This window comes from Salvia hispanica, chromosome 5 (assembly GCF_029641045.1).
Source record: "Salvia hispanica isolate PSC_SH4W2 chromosome 5, Shi_PSC_v1, whole genome shotgun sequence".
Taxonomy (NCBI): domain Eukaryota; kingdom Viridiplantae; phylum Streptophyta; class Magnoliopsida; order Lamiales; family Lamiaceae; genus Salvia; species Salvia hispanica.
The window spans coordinates 17548349-17565628 of NC_142696.1; the positions used below are offsets into that span (position 1 = coordinate 17548349).

Genomic DNA, 17280 nt, shown 5'->3' on the forward strand with positions numbered 1-17280 from the left:
ACAGCTATTTATCCAATGATATTTTGTACATAAATTGTACTCCTAGTACTTACATACATAAGTGAACTATTTTTATATTTTAGATTGAAAATAAATTTTGAAATTAATTAATTTAATATAAATTTCATACTAATCATTTTACAACAATGTAATAAAACATTAAATTTTTTTATTAAATATCTATACATTTTAAGAAAAAAATATATTTTATTGACTTTTCTATATTTATTTTAAATCAAGCTTAAAAAATCATGTGAAAAAATATCATAAAATTTTAATAATAATTTATTTTTATTTGTACAAAATCAAACTTAATTTAAAATTTAAAGGGTGCATGTACTATTTATTGATATTTATCACCATATTTTTGTTGGAAAAATTGTCTTCATAGTTAGGCCCAGCACTGATTATTCAATTTGGGCTTTATATCATTATTCCCTATATCCATCGTTTAATTAAAGAGAAAAGAAATAAATAGATTGGGCGGTTTCCGTAGACATGAAACGATCGTCTTTGAAATTCGAGCACCTTCACAAATATTAATTGTATATGAAGAAAAGTAGAAGCTTAACATTGTTAGCTAACCAGAAAATAGGATTGAATTTCCAATTTTGCGCTCAAATCATCATAATCCAAATACTTTCCTGATTTAGCAAAACACGCAAGGAATTTTATTCATACCCTCAATTTTCGTGTTGACTGCACCCCAAATTCATATGCTAATTTTACTTAATTCTCGCAATTCTTTTACGCAAAGCTAAAATTTTCCGCCATCAGTTATCTAACTTCTCTCGATACTCGGCCATCATCAATTCAGGTCCGTTGATAATTTAGTATTTTTGAGTTGATTATATTTTTTCTTTGTTTTCTTTTTCTGTTGAGTATTCTTTGTGCAAGCACTCATTTTTATATGCCTCAGAATCGGGTTGTTAAGGGTTTTTCTTTTCGAGGTTTTAATCATGTTCAGGTTAATTTCCATTAGCATATTTTGGGTTTTTGCAGTTTTGGGGGGATAATCTTGTGGTGTTAGTATTTGTTGTTTTTCTGTGATTGCAATGGGTTAAATAATTTTGAGAAAGGGTCTCGATCGTTTTCTTTTAGAAGTTTTTCAATTTCGAAAGATTGATTAGGTTTGGATTTTTCTTTGTGCTGTTCTATTAACAGATTAGATACATATTTTTTAAAAAAAATTAAATTGTGGCTATTCAGGGATGGGAAGTTGTGTATAATTATTTCATTTTTGGGCAGTTGTGATTTTTGTTTTGTTGGTGGATTGTTGTTATTGAAATCGAACTGAGACTTGATGAAGAGTGAAGATTTCTGCTTTCCTCACATTACATTTTATCTATGTAAGTTCTGTAGTTAAAGATTTTGGTTCCCTTTCTTCTCATTCGTTCGTACATTAATCATACGAAGTTGATAGATTCTCAGGGATTTGCATTAGGTTGACTGTTGTATAGTTCTTATTTGCATCACAGTTTTTAGCTGTAGTTATAATGCTTGCCTTCAACTTTATAGACTTCCTTACAAGTAATGTTCGAGAGGTTGAATAAACTTTTTTAAAAATGTAATTTCAAATTGAGATTTTGCATTTCTGTTTTATTTTACCTTAGGGACTCGAGAATTATGGCGACAGCCACAATGGCAACAGCAGCTGGTGCTGCTGCACTTTTGTATTATACATTAAATAAGAAACTACAATCAAGTCCAACAACTGGTGATGAGGATGAAGAAAATGGAACAGGGATACAAGTTCATGCCCCGCTAGGTATTGAAAGAGTTTCTCATAGACTTATACAAGCTCCTGCGACCTGGCTAGAGACCATTTCAACTCTTTCGGAGACCCTTAGATTCACTTATTCAGAAACTTTGGGGAAGTGGCCGATTGGTGATTTGGCTTTTGGCATAAGCTTTCTCTTGAAAAGGCAGGTATGTTTGTGCTGATATGTGATGACTATTAGCTTCTGTTTCATCTTGGAGTTCGTTCTCTCTCTATATATGTGTGTATATGTGTGTGTGTGTGTGTATGTGTATGTGTATGTGTATGTGTATGACACCTTCCATTGTTTTGACTTTTTACTACACCCATAGCAAATGAATCTCCTATGTAACTTGAAATTAGACCTGTAAAGTTCAAATACAGATCACTGTTTAAACTCTGAAGAGTTTGGTATTGGTTTTGATATGTCGTCCTGCCTGATTTTAACCTAGACTGATAAAATTACTCTTTAAGGGTAAGGTGTAACTTTTTTATCACCCATGTAATAAGATGCAAATCATGCAACGTAAGACACTCAACATGATAGGATACAGCCCAGATGTTATACTAGAACTTTGATTAATATTTAATATACATTATACATATATAATAGTGGATAAGACACATGCTAGACAACACATGCGTTTGAAGGTACTTCGTATCAGAAAGTGTCTGTTGGATTTTATGCATTGTTACTAGCTAATCATTAATTAAATATCTATCTCCAGTTGGCATTCCCTACTTTGAGATCTATTGCTTTGCTATGTTGTAAGTTTCGAGTTTGACAGAACGGAAGTTTGTAGTACTAATTTTTTGGCTCACAGCTAGTGCGCAGTTTAAGTACTCTTCTGCCAACTTAGGGTTGCGTGATCTTCAGTTGAAGTATCAGATAGTATTTGGTTACGTAGCATAGTACTTATTCACCCATCAAAAAGTTTAAACAACATGTGCTCTCTTTTTTGTGTGAAGTCTTTCACACTGAACTGCATATCCTTCAATTGAATTGTATGATACTGAGGATTAGGCTATGGGCAAACTTTACAGGGATATTTACAAGTTGGCCGTGAATTTGGAGGTAGTGATAGTATACGGCTTAAAGGACCTGAAATTGCTGCAGAACTCAGATATCTTCTATATTTACTCACTCACTGTTGGCATTTCTCAAAGAAACCATTTCCCAAGTTTCTGGAAGAGACTGGCCATTCTCAAGAAGACGTTATCCTTCAAGAACCTAAAGCTGGAGTAAGTTTCATTTATAATTTATAGTGCTCTCTTTAAAATTCTTAGGCTGGAGATCAGTTTCAATACTTTTTTATTTTTCTGACAGCAAAGTTTTCTATGCAGATTTTGAAGCCAGCCTTCACTGTCTTGATTGACCATAAATCAAAAACTGTCCTATTGCTGATTCGTGGAACTCACAGTATAAAGGACACTTTGACAGCTGTTACCGGAGCTGTTGTACCATTCCATCATTCAGTGGTCGGTGAGGGAGGAGTCATCAACCTAGTTCTAGGTTATGCACATGGTGGAATGGTTGCAGCTGCTAGATGGATTGCAAAGCTTTCAACTCCTTGTCTTCTCACTTCACTTGATAAGCACCCTGATTACAAACTTAAGGTCCAAGTTTGCTCACCATTTTTCCAAGATTTTAAATTTTCGGAATATCCTTTTTTTTCTGAATGTGCAAAGAAGAACTATTTTATTGCTGAATGGGTGCTTTGAGAAAAACAGAGGTGGTGAACTTGTTCTCTTTCACTCTCTCTCTTTCTCTCCTACATGGAAGGTTAAGAGAGAGAGAGAGAGAGAGAGAGGGTGTAATTTTGAAAAATTTTCACTGAGAACATTCTCTTAGCTTCTTGGTAACCAAATATGCCCCTAGAAAAATCAGTAGTAGATAACTTCCTCACATGCCACACTAAGTTCTTGCTTTGTGTCTCTAATGATACTCTCTTTACATGAATTATTTACATTTTCCTACAGATCATAGGACATTCCCTTGGTGGCGGTACTGCTGCCCTTTTAACATATATTCTGCGAGAAAAACATGAACTATCAACTGCTACCTGTGTTGCGTTTGCTCCAGGTTCCTTTTCTGTTACTGTTATCCTCTTTGGCAATTGAGTCTGTGATTAATGTGCGAAACTATTAACTGCCTCTCGATGATCACATACAGCTGCTTGTATGACATGGGAACTGGCCGAGTCTGGTAATGACTGCATTACCTCTGTAATAAATGGAGCTGATTTAGTACCCACATTCTCGGCTGCATCAGTAGATGATTTGCGTGCTGAGGTGTTGTTACGAGTCTTGTTCACATTCTGACTTCATTTTTGACATGTGTACATTACCTAATGACTTGTAAGTTTTACAGGTAACAGCATCTGCTTGGGTGAATGATCTGCGGAATCAAATCGAACGTACCAGAATACTTAGTACAGTTTATCGCTCTGCTTCAGCGTTGGGTTCTCGTCTTCCTTCCATGGCAAGTGCTAAAGCCAAAGTAGCTGGTGCTGGTGCAATCCTAAGGCCAGTCTCCAATCGTACGCAGGTGCCAATTCTCATCTTAAAATTGCTTTCAATTGTACAATGTGGGAAATTTGAGTTTTTTTTTTTTGAATTTGTCAAGTGGTGTTTGTTCTCCTTAGTCTCCAAATCACGTTGGAGCGTCAATTGCTATATCTCTCGAACTGAGCTTTTTTTTCTCGCCAAAATAGGTCGTCATGAAGAGAGCTCAGAGTATGGCTCAAGCCGCTTGGTCCCGCCCAACCCTCCGGTCATGGTCTTGCATAGGCCCTCGTCGCAGAGTCACAGCAGCTGAGATGAGTTGCAATGTAACTGAAGACCCTTCAGAGTCTTCCGTTTCTCAAAGAGACGCGTCAGAGGAGCCGCTTCTCGAAACAATTGAAGAAACAACCTCACTAGTTGAAAACTTGACACTTCCCGCATCTTCACCAGAAGGAAGAGACAAGCATAAGATCGACTTCACAATTAATACCGAAGTTGAGGAATATGACGATATCATGGACCCTGCAAAGTTTCAAGATCGGATGACAGAGGTAGAGCTGTGGCAGCAAATAGAGCGCGAGCTTTATAAACACTCAGAATCAGATGAGGAAAGTGGTACAATCAAAGAAATCCGGGAAGAAGAGGAAGCAGCCATCGCTGAGGTAAGTGACCCTCAATCTCAAGCCTCAGTTCCTAACACAAAGGAGGTGCATAGATTTTTTCCCGCCGGCAAGATAATGCACATAGTGACGCTAGTTTCTGATGAGTTGGAACGAGAAAGAGACAGTGACGCTTCCTCCAGCGACTCGGACAGTAGCCCGGAGGAAAACACAGAAGTCGCAATCTTTCTCACTCCTAGGTCACTATATAGTAAACTAAGGCTCTCACAGACCATGATCGCTGAGCACTTCATGCCCGTATATAGACGAGAGATTGAAAAGCTGATAAGAGTACTTGAAAACGAAGGTGGGGTGTCGGATACCCATAGTCGAGTCGAAGAAGCTCATTAGGGCATGCGTTGTCGAAAACTCTTCTTAACACCACTAGGTAGGAAAAATGTGCACAATGTGTAGGGATGATTCTTGGTTCCTTTACTGCAAAATAGCCAAATATAGTTCTTTGTGGCTGAATGCATTTCATCTCTTTAGACTGCATTTTCTGCCCTTTTTTTAGTAGGCAAATAAATAGAAATTTTCTGCCTCTTTTATTATATGGCGGTTCAGGTTTATAGTTACATTTCTGCTCATAAGTTTGGTAGGTATCCCAAATTCCAAAATTTAATTTGCATGCAATTATATGCATCTATATCTGTAAGATTAATTAAGTACTACTACATAATATAATGAATTTGTTTTCCGTGAATTATTATTATTAGATCTCTGGGGGTTAGAAAGACTTTTATTGAGCTATTCCTCGGCAGATTGAATAACAAAATTTAGATCATGCCAACTTTTTATAAAAGTTATACTTCTAGTACTATATTTTAAACAAAAAAAAAAATAAAAATGAAGTACATTAAAAAATAAAAAACCCAAACTTTGTTAGTATAATTTATGATGATGAATGCTATGCTACAAACTTTACGTGAGCTTCTTATATGAGTACCACTCTTGTTCGATGCACGTTTAGTGCTTGTTTCGATATAAGTATTTAGTTTGATTTTAATACATTAAAAAATGTTATTGAAATTTATAATTTTATAGAATTTATAAAAATTAAAGATCGATTTGCTCATTTTCTCTATAATTTTAAATAAATTAATAAAATAATAAATCAAGCTTTGATTTTTATAAATTTTGTGAGATTAAAATTTTCAATAACATTTTTAAATATTAAAATCAAACTAAATATATAAATCAAAACAAACAATATTAAACGTTCGTCAAACAAGAGTGGGGTTCACATAAGTATACTCCATCTCATTCCTCATAATATATCATTATCAACTCATGACTCAGTTTCTAAAGTGGCTGACGAGTATACTTATTTCTGATAGTACTTTATTTCCTTTCACAATGTATAGAATGTTCACAACACAATTTAAAAATGATAGATTAAAAAATCAAGAAACGTGCGTTGATAAGGAACAAATAGCCAACAAATTTGATTGATGAATCATCATAATTTAGTGTGAATGATATAATTCATTATTCATATAATACTGACCATTTACTTGACTAATAAAATATTCTCCAATCTCCACAATGCTAAAGTAGCATACGTATATATTTATTCCAAATCTCGAATCACAAATCTTTGGTTTTTCATTGATATAATCTAGTTTTATAATTCGTTTACCAACTTACGCGTGACATGTGTGTGAACTTCATCGTTTATTTCAAAATGATTTTACAAATGAATGAATGAGTGCAGACGACATGAAGTACTATTATTCATACACTAATAAAAGTGGAGTAACATTTTCTCACACGCATTAGATTGTAAAAATATAGTACTAATAATAGTACAAATTTATCACATCTACATCTAATTTCCAATAAGATTATGTTTTAATTCTTTTTATAGATGAGTGCTTTTGCATAGAGGTGTGAAGGTTTTGATCTCAGTTTTTAGTTATAATGAGTGATTCCAACGATGTGGATTTTGTGAAATGCGATTGCTGCGGCCTTTCTGAAGAATGCACCCCTTCTTACATCGCCACAATTAGAGAAATGTAATTACTTTATTTCTTTGCTTTCGATCATTGATATATAGTTGATGTTGATAAGAAGTTGAGGAGTTTAGTGAAAAATAACAGGTACGGAGGGAAATGGATTTGCGGGCTTTGTGCGGAGGCCGTGAAAGATGAAGTGCTGCGTTGCCGGAAGCTCATAAGCCCGGAGGAGGCCATGGCCCGACATCTCACCTTCTGCACCAATTTTCGGGCTTCCGCCCCCCGCAGGTGAGCTTGATCCGGGCCATGACGCAGTTTATTAGGAAGACATCCAAATCAATGCCGAGTAGCCCCCGCGATGCCACTGCGTTGACTCGCTCCGAGAGTTGTATGCCGAGTTTAATCCTCGACGACGCCTCGGGGTATTGTGGGATCAATGAAGCGCGTGACTGACGATCAAGGGTAAAGTCATAAATTATTTATGTAGAAAATGTGTGAATGATGATTTTTCTAGTGAAATTTGGTAATTGTAGAGGAAAATTGTTTTGGATTGAAAAATGAGACACCTTTTGAAACTAGTTTTAACTATTTCTTGCGTATTCGATTTAAAATCTGAAATGTGGCTAACATGATCACACCCCTCTATTGGGAGCGAGAGCCTCGACAACTCCAGGTAAGTCCCTAGAAAAAGTGTGTGCAACATCCGAGTATTAATCAATACTAGTTGTGTTTAACGAGTTTAAGATGCCTTTTACATGTTTGGAAGAAGATCCTTTTCTGGGGGTGATACGTTAATCCAAGAACAACCCAGGATTAATACCGTCTTGTGGATAGAAGGTTCCCTCAATTTCAATTAGTTTGTTATTGGTTATTTCCCGTGTAATTTACTCCCTCCGTCCCCTAAAAATGAAAACTTTTGAAATGGCACGGTTTTAATGCAAAATTGGTAAATTAAAAGTGATAGAAAGAAAAGTGTGTTAGTAGAAAATGGTACCATCTCATTAGAGAAAAAGAAACTTCCCAAAATAGAAAGTTGCTATTTTTAGGGGATGGACAAAAAAGGAAGGAGTTTATATTTTTAAGGGATGAGAGAAAGTATGTTACTTTATTGACTCATTTCTAGTTGTAATATACTCCCTCCGTCCACGAAAAATAGTCTCATTTTGCCATTTTGGGATGTCCAACAAAAATTGTTCCATTTCTAAAAATAGAAAGCTTCTATCTCATACTTTACCCATTTTTTTCTCATCTTCCACATACTTTACCTATTTTTTCTCCTCATCCTTACTCTACTAATTTCTCATTAGAAACTGTGCCGTCCACAAATAAGACTATATTTTGTGTGGACAGAGAGGTAGTGCAGTGTTGTGTTCTCTATCTGTCACCCTGGATAGTATGAATTGATGAGTTTTATAACTTTCATTCTTTAAATACTCAATCTTATATAGTGAATATAAAGAAAATATCGCATGGATTGGTATGGGATTGAGTTATCACCCCTACCAAACATGCACTGAGTTCTAAGTCTATTGTTCAGATTTCTGCCGTTGACAATAACCAAGTGCATTATACAAGCTAAACCAACTACTTGGTACATAAATCATTTTTAATATTACAAGCATTACTACAATATTAGACTTATCTCGACTGTTTGGCCCCAAGGGGAAACGAGACGCGCTGAGCTCCTTGAGACAAATTTCTCCGGTCTTGAGGATTATTAGGATTAGGGTTCGAATTGACATCAGCAGTCTCTTCATCCTCTTCCGTTTCTTCAGGCAGTTGCATGTTATGTCTCTTTGGAATAGCAAGCTGATAATTCGGGTTGATCAACGTGTCCTGCTCCGGAGGCAGAGGAATCCCCGGCCCAGCTATTGATTTTGGCAAGGGGACCTTGTTTCTGCTCCTAGCCAACTCTAGCAGCACCTATTAAGGGACATGGTAGCACACAATAGTATCACATGACCATGTAAATAACACAAACCAAGTTTATTAAAAATTTGCACACTTTCTTCGCAAGATGAATTGACCAAAAGTTATCAGAAACTAGAATGCAAGAAGAGTATCCAGAACATACGAATTTAGATTTAAAGGGAGACCAGTTAACTAGTACGCTCATGTGACCATGATCACGCCATTACACTATATAGACACATTTGTGTCACAGTCATATCATTTATCAACATAGGCAAGCAACAGCTATTGAAAACATTAACGAGAAAGTATCCTAAATATTTGTGTTTGCAGAAAAATGGGGAGCAGTTAATTAGAGAAGCTCACGAGGATCCTTGTGACAACACTACAATATATAGATTCATTTGCATCACCGTATATTCAACAAGCTTATAATATGCATCAACTGTTGATACTACAAATAATGAGTTAAACAAACAACCCGGCCCACATCAATGGCTACTTAGTAATAATGCAGCACCAACTAGCATCATAGGCAAACCCATTAAAGAAAGCACTTCATATTAGCTCAAAAGAATCCAAAAACTACCTCTCGAGGTGGAGGCTGCGAGAAACTAAAATTGACTTTGGACTGAATTGCAAGCTTAACATCATCAGAGTCGATGACAGACTTCCCAGCATGCTCTGCATACACCTGTGAATCGGACAGCACATCAACAACATAGCGATACCAGAGCTCTAAAAACTGGTTTACGACACGAGGCTCGTAGTCATCGACACCCATTGACTTCAATAATTCCTTCACAATCTTGGCATCCTTCGGCATAACGTCTTCACCAACCTCCGTCATTCTTTCAAACTAAAAAAATCCTATGCGACAATTCACGATATTACCAATCTACTAATTAGGGAAAAAAAAAAAGCTTTGACGAAAAAAATACTCCCTCCGTCCCGGAGTATTAGACTCGCTTCTTTTGGGCACATGATTTAAGGAATTGATATTTAAATAGTTAAAGTGGAGAGAGTAAAGTATGAGAGGGGGAAAAAGTAGGGGAGAGAAGAGAGAAAAAAGTAGGTGGAGAATAAAATAAGATAGATGTTTTTTGCTAAAAAATGAAATGAGTCTAATATGTTGGGACATCCTAAAAGGGAAAGTTGGTCTAATATCTTGGGACGGAGGGAGTAATCTAAATGAACAAATAACAGTGAACAGTCCCAAGTAGGTCGCAATGCAGCTGACTAAGCATTTGAATACAACTTGTGGTGAAATTTAACTATTTAAGCAAGAGGATTTCACACACTATCACTTAATTCAAGAAAACCCTGCTAAATTAACTTCGGTTCACTACTTCAATCACGACATGAAAACAAAAATGTTTCCTTTCCACATACATAGATATGTACATCAAGAGAGATATACCTCAGCTGCAAAAATGATGGGAGTAGCGAGTGTTTCTGAGAATTTAGATTGAGGAGACTTTCGGATGCAGAGAACGACTTGGGGGATTTTTCGAAGGAGAATCGATCGTGTTCAAAATTTGGGGGTGAAATTAGGGCTTAGTAAGGGGCTGTTCGGTAGGAATAATATGTCACTCATTTCAGAGTCTCAGACTAATGGGCTCGAAATTTAAATTTATGGAAATTTTAAATGGGCTTATCAAGTACACAAGACCCAAAAATGAATAATTTTATTTCTTTTAGACAAATATTGCTCCATTTATCCTTTAAAAATATAATGTTTGAAAAGACACAAATTTTAATAGATAATTAATAAAGTAAAAAGAATAATAATTAAATATAATGTTTGAAAAGACACAAATTCTAATAGAGAATTAATAAAGTAAAAATAATAATAATTAAATATTATTAATAAAGAATGAATCCTACTAAATGAGATAAATTTTTTTTTCTAAATTAGAAAATCAATGATTTTAAGGAATGGGCTAAAAAAAGGAAATGATTCATAATTTCAAGGAATGAATGAAGTAATATAAAAGGGTCCCTAGAGCAAGATTTGCTCCAATTTTAAGTAAAATATGATAAAATAATTATGAATTTAATTATTTTACCCTATAATCTACTCCTCCGTTCCATAGTAATAGAGTTATTTTGTCATTTTGGTACGTTTCATAGTAATATAGTCATTTTCCTTTTTAGTAAAAGTCAACACATTTTTCCGCACCTACTTTACTCTCTCTTACTTTTTTTTCTCTCCATCTCTCTACCTTTTTCATTTTCCACTTTATTCTCTCTTTACTTAACTCACCTAACACAACTTTTCTTAATCTCCGTGCCGAAAGTTTCGCCTCCATTACTATGGAACGGAGGTAGTACAATATAGTAGTATTGCCTTTTACCGTCTCACTATAAATGATTGATTTCTTTTGGGTATAAGATATAAGAAAATGATATTTATTGAGTAAGTGGGGAGAATAGAACATGAGACAGAGTAAAATAGAAAATAGGAAAATAAAAAGAATAAATGTATTGCTTTTCGTTAAATTTAAAAAAGCAGTTGCGTATGGTGGACAACAAAAAAAAGAAATCCATCACTTGTACCACTTGTATTAGGACGAAAAAAAAAAAACCGAATCAATGGCCATATTAAATGACTAATTAATAATTTAGGGATGATTCTATTCATAAACCCATTTTATTCATCACATCTTTTTATTTTACAGTAAAATAAAAGTATAATCCACATATATAGCCTTAGAGCATGCATAATCGTACTTTCCACGGAGAGCATGTTCTTCACTATTTATGGGCCCGGCCCAATGGCACGGACGTTGCTCTTCTGCAAGGCGGCAAAAATAAAGTGTTGATTAGTTTGCTCACATCACCATCTCCAAAACAATTTATCATATATTCCACCAATTGTCCTCTCAAATATTCCTACAAACTAAATTACTCTGGTGTATTTATTAGAAATGAGCCACTCACCCCTTAAAAGACCTCATAAGGGGGAGGGTCATCCACACGTATATAGAGAAGCTAGGATCATCACCAAGTCGATGTGGGATAATGATTTGGAGAATTTAACACGCCCTTCACGTGTGGGCCGGAATGACACATCGGACTTCCATCACGTGGGTAGACAAAAAAAGAGATAAAGAGATAAACCATCATCGATTGGGCCCTGCTCTGATACCATATTAGAAATGAGCCACTCACCCCTTAAAATGCCTCATAAGGCGGAGGGTTATCCATCCTTATATATAAGAGATAGGATCATCACCAAGCCGATGTGGGACAAGATGTTAGAATTTTAACACGCCCCCTCACGTGTGGGCCGGAATGACACATCGGACTTCCATCACGTGGGTAGGCAAGAGAAGAGATAAAGAGATAAACCATCATCGACTTGGGCCCTGCTCTGATACCATATTAGAAATGAGCCACTCACCCCTTAAAAGGCCTCATAAGGCGGAGGGTTATCCATCCTTATATATAAGAGATAGGATCATCACCAAGCCGATGTGGGACAAGATATTAGAATTTTAACACGCTCCCTCACGTGTGGGCCGGAATGACACATCGGACTTCCATCACGTGGGTAGGCAAGAGAAGAAATAAAGAGATAAATCCATCATCGGCTTGGGCCCTGCTCTGATACCATATTAGAAATGGGTCACTCACCCCTTAAAAGGCCTCATAAGGCGGAGGATTATCCATCCTTATATGTAAGAGATAGGATCATCACTAAGCCGATGTGGGACAAGATATTAGAATTTTAACACGCCCCCTCACGTGTGGGCCGGAATGACACATCGGACTTCCATCATGTGAGTAGGCAAGAGAAGAAATAAAGAGATAAATCCATCATCGGCTTGGGCCCTGCTCTGATACCATATTAGAAATGAGTCACTCACCCCTTAAAAGGCCTCATAAGGGGGAGGGTTATCCACACTTATATAGAGAAGCTAGGATCATCATCAAGCCGATGTGGGACAATGATTTGGAGAATTTAACATTCTCTATATAAGTGTATGAGGCCTTTTAAGGGGTGAGTGACCCATTTCTAATATGGTATCAGAGCAGGGTCCAAGTCGATGATGGTTTATCTCTTTATCTCTTCTCTTGCCTACCCACGTGATGGAAGTCCGATGTGTCATTCCGGCCCACACGTGAGGGGGCGTGTTAAATTCTCCAAGTCATTGTCCCACATCGGCTTGGTGATGATCCTAGCTTCTCTATATAAGTGTGGACAACCCTCCCTCTTATGAGGCCTTTTAAGGGGTGAGTGATCCATTTCTAATAGTATTATTTCGCTAATGCTAAGATTTTTTTCTCATTCATTCAGTCAATTGATGCTTTTATTTGAACAAATAAAAGAATTAAAGGAAAGTAGGCTGCGCATTGGAAGGAGAAGATTGATATCAAACGAGAATTAATATTGATGCCTCATTCAAAATGAGAAAGGTCACATTAAAATTCTGAAAAAAAGGCAAGAAACCAAAGTAACAAAACCATAGTCAACATTTGAGACAGTATAGGTAACTGTAGTTACAAAGAAAAGACAAAAAAGGTAAATGAATATATGATAAAGTTAAGGTTTGGCTTTAGTTTCAGAGTGATCGCTGTCCAGATTTGATGTGTCGGAACTCCACGCGCTCTTGCTCTGGGAAGTTGCTTCGCCACAATTCTGTATAAATAAGGTAATTAGTAACTGAAATTGAAGGAAAATGCATATAGAAAAGTGTATTGAAAGGTATCTTAATTACCTGTTGGTTGGTGGTAGGGGTGAGGCTATCCATATCCAGAAAATGTAAGTAGTCATCAGATGCAGGGATTGATCCATTTCCCATTTTGCTTGGTGTTTGGGTCTCCGATAAGGGTAGGGGTTTTGAACCGAATCTTCGTGGCTTTGATTGGGGTCCACTCCCACTCGAACTTGCCTGTTGAGGATGTGGGGTCGATTTTCGCTCTTCTGGAGCTCGCCAGTTATCATTTCGACATTTCTATAAAATTTCATCCAATTCAATGCCTTGACATAACAACACATGGAAAATTAACAAAACAGAGCCTAACCTGAAGATGGCTTGCCACTTGCATTCTTGTTAAGCCCGGCTCATTCATCATCTCTAGGATTTCTTTGGGGAAACATCCTAGAAAGTAACATGACATAATTAATTATATGTAATGTGGAAATAGTATAATTTGAATGAACAAGTCATGGAACACATACTTCCTTCACCAAGTTGTTCGATCGCATTCATAAACTTGGCATGCAGTTCTTGAGTCCACTCGGTACACATTTTTCTCCTCACATTACCCTTGTGACCCATCCTTCCCGAATCGTATTCCTCGCCATAATCGTCGCTTCTACCCCTAGCTTTACTCTTGTATTTGCCCTTGTTCTTCATGCTAGGGTTAGGGTTAGGGTTTTCGTCCCTTAATTGAACCGCTTCCCTAAACTCAACCCCTTGTATCGGTCCAAGGTTGTTCGATGCCATAAACATGTTCCTATCCCTTGCCATTCTCGTCTTCTCCCTCACAACATGTTGCCACAAGCATCGAGAAAACTCCATTGACATAGGCTTCTTGATGTGAAGGAAAGCTCCATGTTCGAGAGCCCTCATGGCTATGAACGCATCGTCGTCTTCAGACATCACTATATAAATATCAAAGGATGTCAATAAAATCATAAATTTTCACAATTATGCAAATATAGAAAATTAATGTATATATTGAACTTACAAACAACTGGGATGCACATGTAGACTGCATGTTGAAGAAGTTTGAATCCATGGAGATCAGGAGAGTCGATGTTCGCCATCACAACATCAAATTTAGCCTTTCCGGTCGCAAGCATCGCTATAGCAGCAGATGCGTGCTCAACGAATGTAACTGATGAATAAACAAAATAAAAAAATATAGTAAATATTTTTCTATACATCACTAAATTGTGTCGTGCACAAGATATATAGAGAATGGAAATAAATGATTGGAAATATTTGACAACTATTGATCGACTTCTTGTAATAGATATAATATAGTGTACTTACAGATCTGATTTTTAATCCTAATTAACTGCGTAATATTTAAAAAATTTATACATGAAACTTGAAGTGTTTGGGTATAACAAGCAAGAGAAATTTTTCTTCTAGTAATTGGAAGTCGTAGTAATTTAACGAATCAAATTTTGCAAAACAATAATATTAATAAGAATTAAATAGTAATAGCAACAAGAGTTCACCTTGGTTTAATTAAAAAAACGAATTAAAGTAATACACAACAGCATACACTCAAACATCATTAATAGCATAATTACATTCCAAATAAGTAAATAAAACAAAATCAGAAGTAAATTTGTATAAGTCCACTCATCCCCGAATTTACAAGATCGGTGAATGAAAAGATTCTTCTAAAAAATAATCAAAATCGACCAATTAAAAAGACTAATACAAATGAACTACTCTTCGCCAACATTATATCTCTCAATTCATGAAAAAACAAAGATTTGAGAGGATCTAATTTGAAAGTAAATTCAGTAAGAAAATTGGGAATTTTTACATACCTTTGTACTGGCACAATTCGAGTTGCTTGGCTGTATTGATTAAAGCTTCTGCATCATGATCCACTAATAAAATGTGAATTCCATGCATCATAGCATGGAAAGAAGCCATTGGAACATTGTTTCTATCAAATTCCCACATGATGAAGGTTTTCTACAACATGAATTAAATAAGTTAGTCGAGATTGCTTATAAAAAATGATAAGGAAAATAGAGATGAAGAAGAGAAGAATGTTTACCAAAGTGCAGAGCCAGTAAGGAGATATGTGGATTCAAAATACAATGAAAATGATGAATGATAAAGAGGATATTTATACTAGTTCTTGACTGTATTAAATAGAAAATTCAATTAATTTTTATATGTAAATTTGTTAGTCCGTACTTCAATTTTGAACCTGGACCTACCTAGTAACAAATTGTTAGAACTAAAATACAAATAATTCTGATAACATAAGAAAGTTATTTTAGTCTAAGAAATGTTTTGTAAAAGATTTGGAACATATAAATTTTTAGAATTGAGAACAAATAATTTTGACTTTGAATACTAACAAAATACAGAAATGCAAGGTGCTGGAAATCCAACGGCAATTATGTGCAGAACAGGTAAAATTTGTCTTGTCTGGAATGTAATTTAAAGTTAGTCAAATGGATCTTGTGGACTTGAAAGGCAGATTTTTTGAATTTCAAAAATCTGTAAACTAATTTTTAGTTATTACACAGAATCTAGAACACTCGATTCGAAATCTACCTCGTTCAATTTAACATATATGATGTGCCTAAGTTATCCGAAGAAAAATAGCCAGATTAAGGTAGGTTTGTGAATAATAGTAAGTCACCTTTCGTAAATTCTACTGTCCACCACAGATAAGTTTGAACGGTGAAATTGTCATTAATTTCGCAATTTTTTTATTGATAATTTGTGTTAAATCTCTCATAACTTACAAGTTATACTTATTAAATCATAACCTTATTATAATTTGCAATTGTCTCATATTAAGGCCAAATCGTGAATGCCAGAATTGGGTTTGTGAGTTGCGAACCCCAAGCTAACTTCCGCGCAACGCTAAGTTGCGATTTGCAATCGTGAAATCGAAGTTACAAACCAATAGTAAAGCCCTAAAATTCAGACATCAATGATACAAACTAAGAATAATTCCCTAAAATTTGTTTAAAATAAATAAACGATAATGTTTTAAAGAACCAGCATTTTGTTGACGTCTAAAGATTCGGCTTTCAAACTACCACCAACTAGTTTTTACCACCCGTGCTATGCACGGGTCATAAAATTTCCAAATAATTCAAATAATGAAAATAAATTCTAAGATAAGTAGATTAAAATATAAAAAAGGGATAACGATAATATAATTATGTTTATAGTGCTAATTAAAATAAATATTTTAATAAGTATTCATAAAATTATAAACAATAATAAAAAGAGAAATGTACTTCTCTCAACCCACTCTTTTGAAACATTTCATATAAACCAAAACGATTATATACCGTTTAAATTTTTTATATGAGTGAAATAAAATAAAATACATTAAATGACAAAGAGGAGGTGTGCGACTAAGGATTAAAGAATTTAGAATCGTATTATAAAGTAATTAAATTCACGTGTTAAAAGTAAAATCCTTTGATGAACCAATTAAAATCATTCTTCAACTTTAAAAATTAGAAATGAAGTGCAATTATGTGGATGTTAAATGAAACAAATGTACTCTATGTGTCTCACTATAAGTGAGGCGTCTTTTTCGGCCGTTGTTTTGCGAAAATAATGAAAAATAGTTAGAGTGAAGAGAAAGTAATGTAAGTAAGAGAATAATGTAAATATGACTCTCTCATGTATTATTCTCTCCCTTACTCTACTTCCGATCCACTTTCACTTTAAATATTTATTATTATCTTCGCAAAACAACAGCCGAAGCCCGAAAAGAAACGTCTAGCTTATAGAAGGACAGAGAGAGTAGTAAAGAA

At 35.4% G+C, this 17280-nt stretch overlaps 3 protein-coding genes and 1 pseudogene across 5 annotated transcripts; 2 read left to right on the forward strand and 2 right to left on the reverse strand.

Moving 5' to 3' along the window:
* Window positions 1-499: 499 nt before the first annotated feature.
* LOC125190622 (Alpha/Beta hydrolase fold-containing protein) lies at window positions 500-5474 on the forward strand. Of its 2 annotated transcripts, XM_048087969.2 has the most exons (9): window positions 500-817; window positions 1249-1349; window positions 1614-1929; window positions 2804-3001; window positions 3104-3376; window positions 3740-3842; window positions 3933-4051; window positions 4131-4307; window positions 4474-5474. In XM_048087969.2, coding segments are annotated over exons 2-9 (1989 nt in total). In that variant the 5' UTR covers window positions 500-817; window positions 1249-1347; the 3' UTR covers window positions 5275-5474. The 2 variants fall into 2 exon arrangements, with proteins under 2 accessions (XP_047943926.1, XP_047943927.1); XM_048087970.2 differs by lacking the exon at window positions 1249-1349.
* Window positions 5475-6818: 1344 nt separating this feature from the next.
* On the forward strand, window positions 6819-7405 carry LOC148926378 (uncharacterized; annotated as a pseudogene).
* An 890-nt stretch (window positions 7406-8295) lies between these two features.
* Window positions 8296-10384, reverse strand: LOC125187086 (transcription initiation factor TFIID subunit 9-like). 2 transcript variants are annotated; one of them, XM_048083599.2, is made up of 3 exons: window positions 10210-10384; window positions 9379-9648; window positions 8296-8801 (listed from the first exon to the last, which is right to left on the reverse strand). In XM_048083599.2, the coding sequence occupies exons 2-3, from the start codon at window positions 9637-9639 to the stop codon at window positions 8517-8519; spliced, it is 546 nt and encodes a 181-aa protein (XP_047939556.1). In that variant the 5' UTR covers window positions 9640-9648; window positions 10210-10384; the 3' UTR covers window positions 8296-8516. The 2 variants fall into 2 exon arrangements, with proteins under 2 accessions (XP_047939556.1, XP_047939555.1); XM_048083598.2 differs by having other exon boundaries at window positions 9379-9659; window positions 10210-10383.
* Window positions 10385-13211: 2827 nt separating this feature from the next.
* On the reverse strand, window positions 13212-15418 carry LOC125189762 (two-component response regulator ARR2-like). The gene is made up of 6 exons (XM_048087000.2): window positions 15310-15418; window positions 14490-14639; window positions 13978-14403; window positions 13821-13897; window positions 13514-13750; window positions 13212-13434 (listed from the first exon to the last, which is right to left on the reverse strand). Exons 1-6 carry the CDS (start codon window positions 15416-15418, stop codon window positions 13339-13341), a joined length of 1095 nt encoding a protein of 364 aa, XP_047942957.1. The 3' UTR covers window positions 13212-13338.
* Window positions 15419-17280: the final 1862 nt, after the last annotated feature.